This window comes from Sander lucioperca, chromosome 5 (genome assembly GCF_008315115.2).
Source record: "Sander lucioperca isolate FBNREF2018 chromosome 5, SLUC_FBN_1.2, whole genome shotgun sequence".
NCBI lineage: Eukaryota > Metazoa > Chordata > Actinopteri > Perciformes > Percidae > Sander > Sander lucioperca.
Genome location: NC_050177.1, coordinates 13,525,890 through 13,537,389, shown reverse-complemented (window position 1 = coordinate 13,537,389; position 11,500 = coordinate 13,525,890). Strand labels below are relative to the sequence as shown.

Sequence of the window (11,500 nt, the reverse complement as noted above, 5' to 3'; positions counted from 1 at the left end):
AAAAAAAAATAAAATAAATAAAAAAAATGTTGTAAAACCTGCACGGCATAAAAAGGATTGTAATCCAAAACCAAACGACAATTTATCCCGTTAATAAGCCTACTTAAATAGGCATTAATTGTCGATTATAACCATGTGATATGAATATGATTATTCGTGATCTGCTGTTTAAATTAACGGTTACCTCGGCATCAAGATTAAGACGCATTTCCGACACTATTTCATAATGTGTGATGATTTTTAGATACGCGATTACAGTAATCAAACAGGAAACCGACTCTGACTCCCCATGATGTTTGCTGACCTGCCTAAAAGTCGACTTATTCATCCACCATTATTAGTGCTACTGCTCGGTCTGCGCTTCAGAATGCAGTTTTTGTTTTGTTTTGTTTTTTAGCACTTTAAACTTAACTTCAACTTAATTGAGAAACTCAGTCTGTTATTTAATGCATGAAATGCCCTCTTGTGAGTCACAAAAATGACAAAAATAAAATAAATGAGTTGGATTAAAAGTAATACAAAACTACAGTAAAATATCTTCTTGCACATTTACACTGATGCTGTATTGCCTCATAAATTGAACATGGGGCGGTGTATGAACGTGGTCAAATGGGTTCTAAAATAAACAAGGCTCCATGAGCATGGGCTGCAAATTGAAATGAAGAAAATAAAATGTCAACACAACGTTTTAAGCAGATGTCTGGAGTGTTTGTGTGACGGAGGCTGCATGTAGAGGTATGGAGGTTTATAGTCTCCTGCTTCACCCCAAGCCCCAAAAGTGACAAAACAGACTGAACACAGCATCAATGGATATTAATCTAATGCAAATAACTGAATGTCATCCCTGTAAACTACATCCCCATCATCTAAGTTTCCTCGGCATGTTGACGGGTCATTAACAAAAAAAAAAGAATGCTATCAGATGGAAACAGCCGTGCATCCCAGAAGGACTCGAGTATACTTCTCTCAGGACTTGTATGTGCAGCTTAGAAAAATGATTTCATTTAGCCCGTTTAACACAACAAACTAACAAAACAAGCCGCAGAGCAGGCTTTGAATGTGCTTACGAGAACATGAGCCTATATATGTAGCAGGCTTGCTCTAAGATGTGTCCTCTGACTAAATATCATAGCAATCATACATGGCTTCCTAACAGGATGCAGTGAGCTTACACATGTCCTCCAGATCAAGACTTTTATGAAACATGTTTTTCTGTGGCCTTTCACTTTTTGTCAGTATAGGCTACATCAAACAGGGGGGCTCAGATATTTTAAAAGACAAATTGTAGCTTCTCAAAAGACTCATTGGGATCACAAGGAGAAAAAAAAGAAGACTCTTATTGTCCTGATGGGAAACCCACAGCCACCTTGACTGTTGTTACCACAAGGCGTTACCACAACTAGTTTGTTGTATGCACAGCACATTGCAGGTGCACAGAAATGTTGCTTTGTGCATGAGATTTTTTTCTCTCTCTTGTATCACAAAATATTTTACAAAACATGGCACGGCTATATAAAATGTGGATTTTAAATGTTTTAGAAGCCCTGTTTAAAAAAATAAAATGTCTTCATAAATCAGGATAAAAAAGAAGGCTTCATTTTCTGTTATGCTGAGTGATGCAAATGAACCGTGTCGCATAATACGGCGCTGTAGACCGCATACAGACGGGAATGTACTGATTGTGTGTGTGTGTGTGTGTGTGTGTTTGTGTGTGTGTGAGTACACAAAGCGTCACCATGCTCAGCACAGTAACCAGTAACAGTAAGCTAAACACTCCTTAATGCGATGGAGACTGCAAAAGTTCAACACGTTGTGGAAAGTACTATTTTTCATATCACCCTCATTTCTAAACATGTTTGATCTGACCGAACGCTGAAATTTATAGTAAAATATGGCCGCAGAGTAATCAGAGCCAGACAGAAACCAGAAGTGGAAACACTTTAGATGACAACTGGGGACATGATGGAACGTAAATCCACCTAAACCTGTCTTACCCGCCTTTTTATTCATAGCCTTTTTTTCCCCTTTCTTCTTTTTTTTGTTTTAGAAATTCATGACCAGATAATAAGTAATAAAGAGCATACGAGTCATACGTATAGATATGAGGACAGCACCTTTGGAATTTCTTTTTATAAAACTTGTGGTATTTAAAAGATACTCATGATCACGTGCTGGACGTCATATTTATTCTGCCTTTTCATTTTCCGTTTCATCAGTGATGACATTTCCGCCTGATGCTGACCATGCAATTACAAAAATATACCGCTTAAACTGTACTAGGGAGTAACCCTGATTTTTTAGGACTATTGTCAGCGATGCATTGTAAGAGAAGATAATGGTGACATGACTCTTTGTTCAGGATTCTCCAGAATTCCCTAGTAACTCACTCGTGAAGGTTTATTTTACTTAAATTCATACTTCCCTATTCATGTGCTGAGCGTGTAAACTGAATGAAATAAACAAGAAGTGAATGAGCTGGTGTCAGGAAGACCATGATCAGACGGATGACATGATATTTATTTAGTAGCTTGTTTCCCACAAGTGAGACTAAGCCCTTAGGGACAGTTGGGATGTGTAATCTCATAAGTAAACTATCCTCAGATGCCACTGATTGAACAATACATTGTGTTTCATGCATGGAGCTCATATAGTTTATTTTAGGCTCGATGGAACAATTAGTGTTGATATTTGAGTGTGTGTGTGTGTGTGTGTGTGTGTGTGTGTGTGTGTGTGTGTTTGTGTATGCATGCGTGCGTGCATTAGATCCCTGGAGCTCATCATAATGTAAAATATTGAACCATGTTACGTTGATTTACATCCTATGCGCTCAGTGCTCCTTATATGACTGGGCAGAAAGGGGAGCCGAAAGACCTATCTTTTTTTGGATGTGTCCGTCCACCACAGGTTTATACCTGCTGTTCCTCATACTTGTGAAACATTCATCCCTTTGCTTTGTTTAAAAACTCTGCACACCATTTGTGGAATACTTTATCAGGAAGCCAGCGGTTACAAAATATCTATCTGCTGTTCACTGAATTTTGTTTTTTTTCCCCCTTTCTTTTTGCTTGCTGCAGAGGAAGTGAATGCGTAGACTTGAATTTCTGATAATGAGAAAACCATTGCAGCCGCTCACCTTCAGCAAAAGTTCACTCCTACCAAGTGGCCTTCATGTGCGCTTCGATCTTTACTCTGTGCATATTCCATCGAGTGGAATCTATGAATTAAACATGATTATGTAAACTGTAACTGTTATGAGTTTGCATAAAAATGCTATTTAATTAAGTGATGTTTTGTGATTCAAAAGAAAATCTGTTATAAATAAATGAATCTATATTAATCCTCACAAATATGCAATGCATATGCAAGGGATATTTTTGCTTCCATATTACTCCTAAAAATTCCTTTACTTTTATGTTGGCAATCCAATCTTTTGGCACTCAAACCTCTCAAATATATTTTAATATATTCTGATGTGTAAATCATGGATTTGATAGAGTCCTTTAAAAAAAAAAAAAATTCAACAATAACTATTCTGATGATGCAGAAAATGACGCATTAATTGTGTTTTTGTGCATCGAAATGCTGACTGCCGCATGATGTTTTACAGATATCTGTTGTTGCAGGTGGCGGACTGAAGACGATGCTGGATGCCATGGACGTTCCAAGTCATGCTAGGGATCTCCTCCTGCAGCTCAACAGCCAACGAACCAAAGGCTTCCTGTGTGATGTTATCATTGTGGTGCAGAACGCCCTCTTCAGAGCTCACAAGAACATTCTGGCTGCCAGCAGCCTCTACTTGAAATCTTTGGTGGTCCATGACAATCTCATCAACCTCGACCACGAGATGGTGAGTCCAGGGGTCTTCAGGGTCATTCTGGACTACATCTACACAGGCCGCCTCAGTGAGGGAGACCCCACTTCTCCCACTGAACCCAATCTAGGGGCTGTCTTGGCAGCAGCCAGCTACCTTCAGCTGCTTGACTTAGTGGCTTTGTGCAAAAAGAAGCTGAAAAGAAATGGCAAGTACCCTCCCCGCCCAGGTCCTGCATTTCTGCCCTACCCAAAGATGGGGCCCAATAATATGGGTTTAGGGAGTGGTGGCAGGTATAGGATTTCTACTCCTGTCATTCAGTCCTGCCCTCCAGGAGGAATTTTAAATAACAATGCAACCCGAGCATCACCGCTAGAGGAGCTAGTTCCCCATCGACTAGCCGTTCACGCTGCGGAACTGTATGCTCCCACCTCCATCCAGGGCTCTCAGGTGTTCCCGTCCCTGCAGTCAGCTCTGCCTGCCCATATTGGGCGCTCAGCCCACCCTGAGAGGAACTGCTCCCCCAGCTATGGCCTTGATCTCTCCAAGAAAAGCCCCAACTCCCAGTCTCAGCACACACCTTCTCAATCCCATCTGGCAAACACTCACAACGATGAGGAGCGAGACGGGACTCTGAGCGGACGCACTAGTCCCATACAGGGGACGAATGGAAGGGCCTTCCCCTCAGAAAAAATGGAGTCGACTGACCAGGCAAGCTCCCTCACTCCTCCACCATTCCTCCATCACAACCAGCCTTTTGGCCCACACCTCCCCCACCTGCACCGCTCAGGCTCCCAGGGAAGAGATCGCTACCCATGCCTCCCCAGCCCTGACACCCCCACAGAGGGTGGAGAGGCAGGCAGAGATATGGGAAACATCTACCGCTGGGTGAAACATGAGCCACTGTCATACACAGCTGAAGATGAAGATGAGGATGAGGACGAGGAAGAAGCGGGGGAAAATGGAGAACAGCATCATAACCACCACAAGGCCGGGGAGGAGAGTGAAGGAGCCGACGACAAGAGCGGGTCAGGCACAGAGGAGACGGGCAGTAGTGAAGGCCGCCCGTCCCCTTCTGGACCAATGGGGAGGTTCCACATACCTTACGAGCCAGAGAGCTTCGGGGACAATCTGTATGTCTGCATTCCCTGTGACAAAGGCTTTCCGAGCTCAGAGCAGCTCAATGCGCATGTGGAGACACACACGGAAGAAGAGATGCACGGCAACTCTGGTGGGGAGATGGGCAACAGCAATAACGGCAGCACCAAAAACATGAGCAGTAATACAAACGGTTATGGGAGCCTGAACAGCTGCAACAGTTTGAACAGTCTGTCCCACTTTGAGACCAAGTCCAGCCAGGGGCTGAGTTCAGGGGGCATCGGGGAGATGATCCGACCCTACCGCTGTTCCTCCTGTGAGAAGTCCTACAAAGATCCAGCCACTTTGCGCCAGCATGAGAAGACCCACTGGCTGACCCGGCCTTACCCCTGCAGCATCTGTGGCAAGAAGTTCACGCAGCGCGGCACCATGACGCGCCACATGCGTAGCCACCTGGGCCTTAAACCTTTTGCCTGCGACTCCTGTGGCATGCGCTTCACCCGCCAGTATCGCCTAACCGAGCACATGCGCATCCACTCAGGGGAGAAGCCCTACGAATGTCAGGTTTGCGGAGGGAAGTTCGCTCAGCAACGCAACCTCATCAGCCACATGAAGATGCACAGCAGTGGAGGGACTGCAGGGGGCCTGACCGCAGATGGGAAACTGAAGCTGGACTTTGCTGAGGGCATCTATCCTCTGAGTAAATATGCAGCAGAGCATTTGGGGCTGAAGCAGGAGAAGGCCAATGAGCTTCTCATCCAAGCCCAGCAGCAACTGGTAGCTGATGCAAAGGTCATGGAAAGCCTCTACCCGCTGTCCAAACTGGCCTCGGAGCACCTGGGCCTCGCCCACGACAAGATGGATGTCCTGGGCCAACCCCTCCCCCCTCCTCCACAGGCCCTGTCTGAAGCCCGCACCATTGACCGCTACTCACCCAGCTAAGACCACATGACCTGCATAAATGGCAGTCACCAATAGATCTGTGCACACATAACTTGCAGTATTCTAAAGCCATTCACCTCAACACAATATCTCCTCTGCACCTCAGACTCAGGCCAAGAGGAATTGGTCTGCTCATGCACACCAAAAGGTGTAGACTCTAAGTGCCTTTCTATGCATCTAATGTATCTTAAAGTCCTCCTTCATAAAGGAGCTCTGTGCTATTCCGTGACCAAGAGACACTCACTCAAAGAAGTCCAGTATTTATGTACAGTGTATGCAAACAAACTTTAAAAAAAAAATTTTTTTTACAGCCATTGAGCCAAAGTGACAAATTGAAAACCAAAATGAAATTGTTTTATTTATTTTTTGTATTTTGGTGAAATCCAAAGAGAAACTGTTGCAAGGAAATGTTGCAATCTGACCCTAAACCTGTGTACTATTAAGTATCATCAGTGTACAAAAAAAAAAGAAAAAAGCACATAAGGACAAGATTCAGGGTTTGAGTCCAGACCTGAGCTTTTACCAAATGAATAAGCCAACTCTTCTGGACTTTAAAGTAATGGGAGGATATATTTTTTCTTTTCTTTTTTTTTTCTTCTGTTTTTGGGGTACTGGATCATTTATGTATCCCAGCTTCTTCAAATCATGCTCCTGCTTCCCAAGTCGCAAGGGAATGACTGGCATCTCGGTAAAGTCTCCTCTGTTTTATTTTCTCCACATTTTTAAAAAGTAACCCACTACCCCCACATATTTGTGCGGATAAAGACTCATGCTATGTGACAGTAATGGTAGCTTAATCAGCCTTACATGCAGCGTGTAACCCTTCTTGACCTAAAACGTTTTTATAGCATTTTGACTAACATCCCTTTCAGTTGTTATTGAGATGCAATAAGCAAAGCCCTGTGATCTCATAACTGGGACACGATTGCACATACCCAACTGATGACACACTAATCCCTGTTCATGATGAGCATAGCTTCATCTCACGGCGTAGACCAAGCATGGGTGTTGCCTCTGACATCGTGTAATATTTACAATTATGGATGCAGCCGAGCAGAGAGGCAGGGACGAGGTCAGAATGAATGGCACAGAAATCTGTCATTTACTTTCAACAGCAATTACTCTATTCGCAGCAGCCTGATGATTAATCGTGTAGCGACGGTAGTCAGATGTCGCGTCGCCGCAGCTCCACTGTCCCACCTCTCATTAGACCTCCCTCCCCTGCAGTCTGTTGTCTGGGAGCCCTGCTACTGTTGACAGGCCAAAGTGAGTGCTGTACTCAGCCCTTTGCCTTAAAAGCGCTTCACTCCACTCACCCCACACACATATACACTCCCTCCCCCTCCACACACACACACAGCGAGCTGCTAATCTGTCCGTGATATGAACATAAGAAGGGGTTTGTGGGTCGTCCCTGGAAGCCAGCGGGTGAACAGCACACCCCAGCTGCTGTGCCTCAGCAATCCCTGTGAAATCTCACTTTCTCCCGGACAATTCCCACTGCTCGCCGGCACGATGTCCCATTTCATGCCTGCCATCTTACCCCTCTGATCCACTTATTAACAACATATCCGAGCCGAGCGAATGTCTCCCTGCCCAGCCTCCCTTTCCCCGCTTGTATCAAACGTGAAAACAAAGAATGACATATTTCTGTGTTGGCTGACCAGCCGTTCCTCCAGCTTGAAAACAAAAGAGCACTTAAATAGTTGCAGGTTGACGGCACATTTTTGTCTTTAAAATGTTTATTCCAAAGAACGTGCTGGCCTTTGGTTTTCTTTTACCACTTTTACTGGTCCTTGATTCAGATTAGAAATGTCTGACCACTATAGTGCCAATGCCAACCTCAGTGGGTGAATGTGAAGACTAAAGCCATAAATACACTGTGATAGAGGTAGTGAATCCTAGAGGCTTAAAAAAAAGAAAAACAGAGACCATGTGCCTGACTTTTGGGATTGTTCTTCTTTAAATGTAACAATAATTTAAGGGCTTCTTCTCTGTAGCATATGATCATATCAAACGTGGTTTTCTGTCACTTTTTTTTTTTTTTTTAACATTTTTTTTTTTTATTTGAACTGAAAGCTGCGCACGAGAAACTGGTGCTTACCTCAGGACTGAACCCAGCATGGGGACGCTAAGCTTTACTAAACCTTCCAATTACAATGTCAACACACACACACACACACACACACACTTTTTTTATTTTCTTATCAACAGGGCAGTTGTCCTGTGTTAAACCTGTGGTTTTTTCTGTGTTTATACATTTCTTGTTTTATGGTGAAGAGATAACATGTGATATTAACATTTTCTTTGTTTTTATTTTTTACTATGCGGTATACATTTTCTATTGTGTTGTCCTCAAAGAGGCTTGTGCTGGTATGACCAATTCCAATTGTTATAACATAAGGCAAAGTCATTTTGGTTGCATCTTAACTGGCTATTTGTGAATTTGTGTGAACCACACTTTAGCGAGCATGATGGATTTGATCTTTGGTTTCAACCACACAGAATATTCTCAGTATTTCCCTAAACAGACGAACAGTGGCTTCAGAGGGCGGGTATGAAAAGTCGCCTCATATTTCTCCAGAGGTTAGTGAACTTGCAATGACGAGAGCCAGACTGAGGCCGTATACATGCACACAAACACACAGGAACAGGACTCTTTTGTCAAGCTCTGTAACAAGAAAAAGCAAAGATAGGCTAAACGAAACATTATTTACAACTTTGTCCACAAGCAAGTGCACACGTGTTAAAAATGTACAGTAGGCGGATGTCAGTCGTGGGACTTTCAGTCCCCTCACTCTTTCTCATTCACTTGTTTAAATGAAAATCTGTCTCCTCCTTTTTCCCTGCCTTACACCATTAAAATAACACAAAGTGTTTCCACTGTCACTCCAAATCTGTGCAGGAGGGAAGAGCAAGATAATGGCTGAACATTTCTCTAGGATGTGCACAGTTTAAAATGTGCTTAATTGCATTAATGCGTATGACAGACAGAGGGGGAGGAGGGTTGTGTATCTATAGAAAAGGGAAGCGTTTGCTCGTCTGTTTGTACGTCCCTGTGCCATTCGAGCGTATGAAGGGCTGTTAATGCACGTCCTGGGAATAGGGTCGGTGTGAAGGAGAAGAGCTGAGGAGCAGGAAGTGAACTTTTGGCTGGTGTGTTGTGTTGAGCAGGATGTGCCGTGTGCTTCTGCTCAGACGCAGATAGAGAGACGGAGAATGGGGAGGGAGAGGAGCAGGGAGAGCGCAGCAGGGTGGACGCGAGCCATTGTCTCAGTATGAAAGCCTGTTCGTACTTCTAAAACTCTCCATTCAGAAAACAAGTTGACTGTATCTTCTCTTTTCCTTCCCCTTTTTATACTCTTTGGGAATAGACCTCTGCTCAGTATCACGGTGATGTGACATCATGGGCTTTCAAGGGCTGCACGGCGAGGAAGCCTTCAGACATTTTGGGGATTGTTTTTTTTTTTTATTGGGGCAGCGCTGATCAATATGAAGGGCCTAGAAACTGTAATGTAATTCATAATTTAGAAAATGGCAGTGTTTTTATTGCTCTGTGGTTTATTCAATTAGTAAAATTACAAGAGTCTTGTTTCAATTTGCTGGTGTAGCCACTTGCCCTGTGGGGTTTTATGCCATAATGCCTTTGTTAACGTTATTTATATGACACACCAGCCCAGAAAACCTCCCATTGCCACCAAAGTGGTTTTGATGAAGATGTTTAGAAAGTAATAAACTTAGGCATTCAAAACAATTTATTAGTTACATCAATTTATGTAATGAAAATCAACCAATGCAAATATAAATGAGTGCAGCGAGACAAACCACCAACTATGAGATGTGGGTTGATCATTTTATTTTATTTTTTAGGCCACTTCATTCCTTTCTAATGTTGATATGGCAACCATCCCAGGCCCGTAACTTTTGCAACACTAACAGTATAGAAGTAAAAAATGTCTGGATGAGTTCCAGTGGCCCCGTGTACACCAAAAAAGGGTTTAGGTTTAATGTTGAAAAATGTAAAGCATGCCATAAAACTTTCTACCAGCAGCAGCGGGCCGAGGTCACCTATGTGACTCTGACAGGCTGAATAGTCCTGATCTGCAATCATACCGCTGTTTGACATTTACTGTGTTTCCCGATATGTGCCAAAAAGACTGAAGCACTTAGCCGACATTGCGGATACTCACAACAAAACTCAGCAACAATCTTTGTAGTTTGTAGTTTTGGAGTTTGTCGAGCTAAGCTTCTGACCAACTTTGACTTTGCCTTAAAAAGCCATTATCTAAATGGCTAATCTTGAGAGCACAGCGCAGACATGCCACTATTGTCCAGTGTACATATTTGTTTTTTTTTTTAATGAGGACTCATGTTCAAATGTAAGCTAGAGCCAAATAATATCAATAATCAAGGCTTTTTTTTGGCGTTGAAACCAAAAACTGCCCCTTAAGTCAACTAATACAAATGTGTCTTCAATATAACAAGCATCGATGATTCTGCAACAACTTGTATGCATGCGTGTGTGCCTGTGTGAGTGTGTAGGTGTTCGGATGTGTCCACGTAGTGCACCTGTCCGTCTACAAGTCTGAATGCCTTTCCCACAGCGTAGCAGAGAGAGATTCTACACTTTCAAGAGTCTTTATTACAAGCAGCTGCTTTAGATTTATTTCCCCGAACTGCACTTTTCTGGAAAGATCATTGCATTGTGATTTTTTATTACTCTTATGATTCCCCTAGAAGTCCCACAATTGCCTTTCCTCTGGCACTTTGCTGTCCTCCTCTTCCTCCCTCCAGAGCAGAGCTTGGCCACGCTCGTTCGCCGCCCTTGTTACCTCGAAGCACAGCTTCCCTGCTCACCTCTCTCTGTCCCTTCTCTCTTCTTACACTCAACACAAACCGCTGACCCGCAGCGCCCGCTGCCTCCCTCCTCTCCCCTGATCCACTTACTTCCAGCTGTTTTTCATGCTGAAGAAGACAGTTGTCTAAATGTTTATGTGAAGAGCTACTTTCTTTTTCTTTAAGCCCTGATCAATTTCCAAAATGAACTTTGTGGCATGTGTTAAAATACAGCAGATGACGGGCCAAATATATATATATATATATAAAAAAAGGCTGACATCGTTATTGTACTGTGATCCTCAAGCCAAGAAACGGCTTACAAAGGGAGATTAAAGACAGCATATCGTTGTAGAGGAAATGCAGAATAATGTGAGGGGAAATGTTCAGGGGAAAATATGCTCAGAAAGATGCCAGTAAAGTAAACATGTATGAAATTGCACAATTGAGCCGGGCCTCGGCTGCACCAGCCAAGTCATGTACTGAGATGGAGAGAACAAGTAAGGGAGAGGAGTTGAGAGGGAAAAAAAAAAAAAACAGAAACAAAGAGAAAAGTAGCCTGTGCTTGATCGTCAAGTAACAAAGAAAAGCTGGTTGCTTTGTTCACCTCTTTTTCCCCCCCACCTCATTCTGTGATTCACTCTATTTCATTTCCCTCTTTTAGGAAATTATCTTGTGAGGAAATTAAGTTTTTCCCTTTAATTGTTCATTGCTGCAGGTCATTTTTTTTTTTTTTTTTAAATGTTAATGTTCATGTCAGCGTGCCCTCAGAGATGTCATCCTTTTCCCAGACCTAACAATTATCGCCCAATC

The 11,500-nt window shown here is 43.1% G+C and overlaps 1 protein-coding gene and 1 long non-coding RNA gene across 5 annotated transcripts in view; one reads left to right on the top strand and one right to left on the bottom strand.

Moving 5' to 3' along the window:
• The window catches only part of LOC116041130, a 22,655-nt gene extending 13,910 nt beyond the window's left edge, over positions 1–8,745 (bottom strand). Inside the window, exon 1 of the long non-coding RNA XR_004102848.2 lies at positions 8,736–8,745. This is a non-coding gene — a long non-coding RNA (uncharacterized LOC116041130). The remainder of the gene's footprint in view (positions 1–8,735) is intronic.
• hic1 (hypermethylated in cancer 1) overlaps positions 1–11,209 on the top strand; it is a 14,522-nt gene extending 3,313 nt beyond the window's left edge. For 2 of the 4 annotated variants that reach the window (XM_031286991.2, XM_031286989.2), the window contains exon 2: positions 3,624–11,209. In XM_031286991.2, the coding sequence (XP_031142851.1) occupies positions 3,641–5,851 (2,211 nt within the window). In that variant the 5' untranslated portion in view covers positions 3,624–3,640 and the 3' untranslated portion in view covers positions 5,852–11,209. Of the gene's footprint in view, positions 1–3,607 lie in introns of all 4 variants that reach the window. The other 2 variants (XM_031286988.2, XM_031286990.2) reach the window with 1 other exon arrangement.
• Positions 11,210–11,500: the final 291 nt, after the last annotated feature.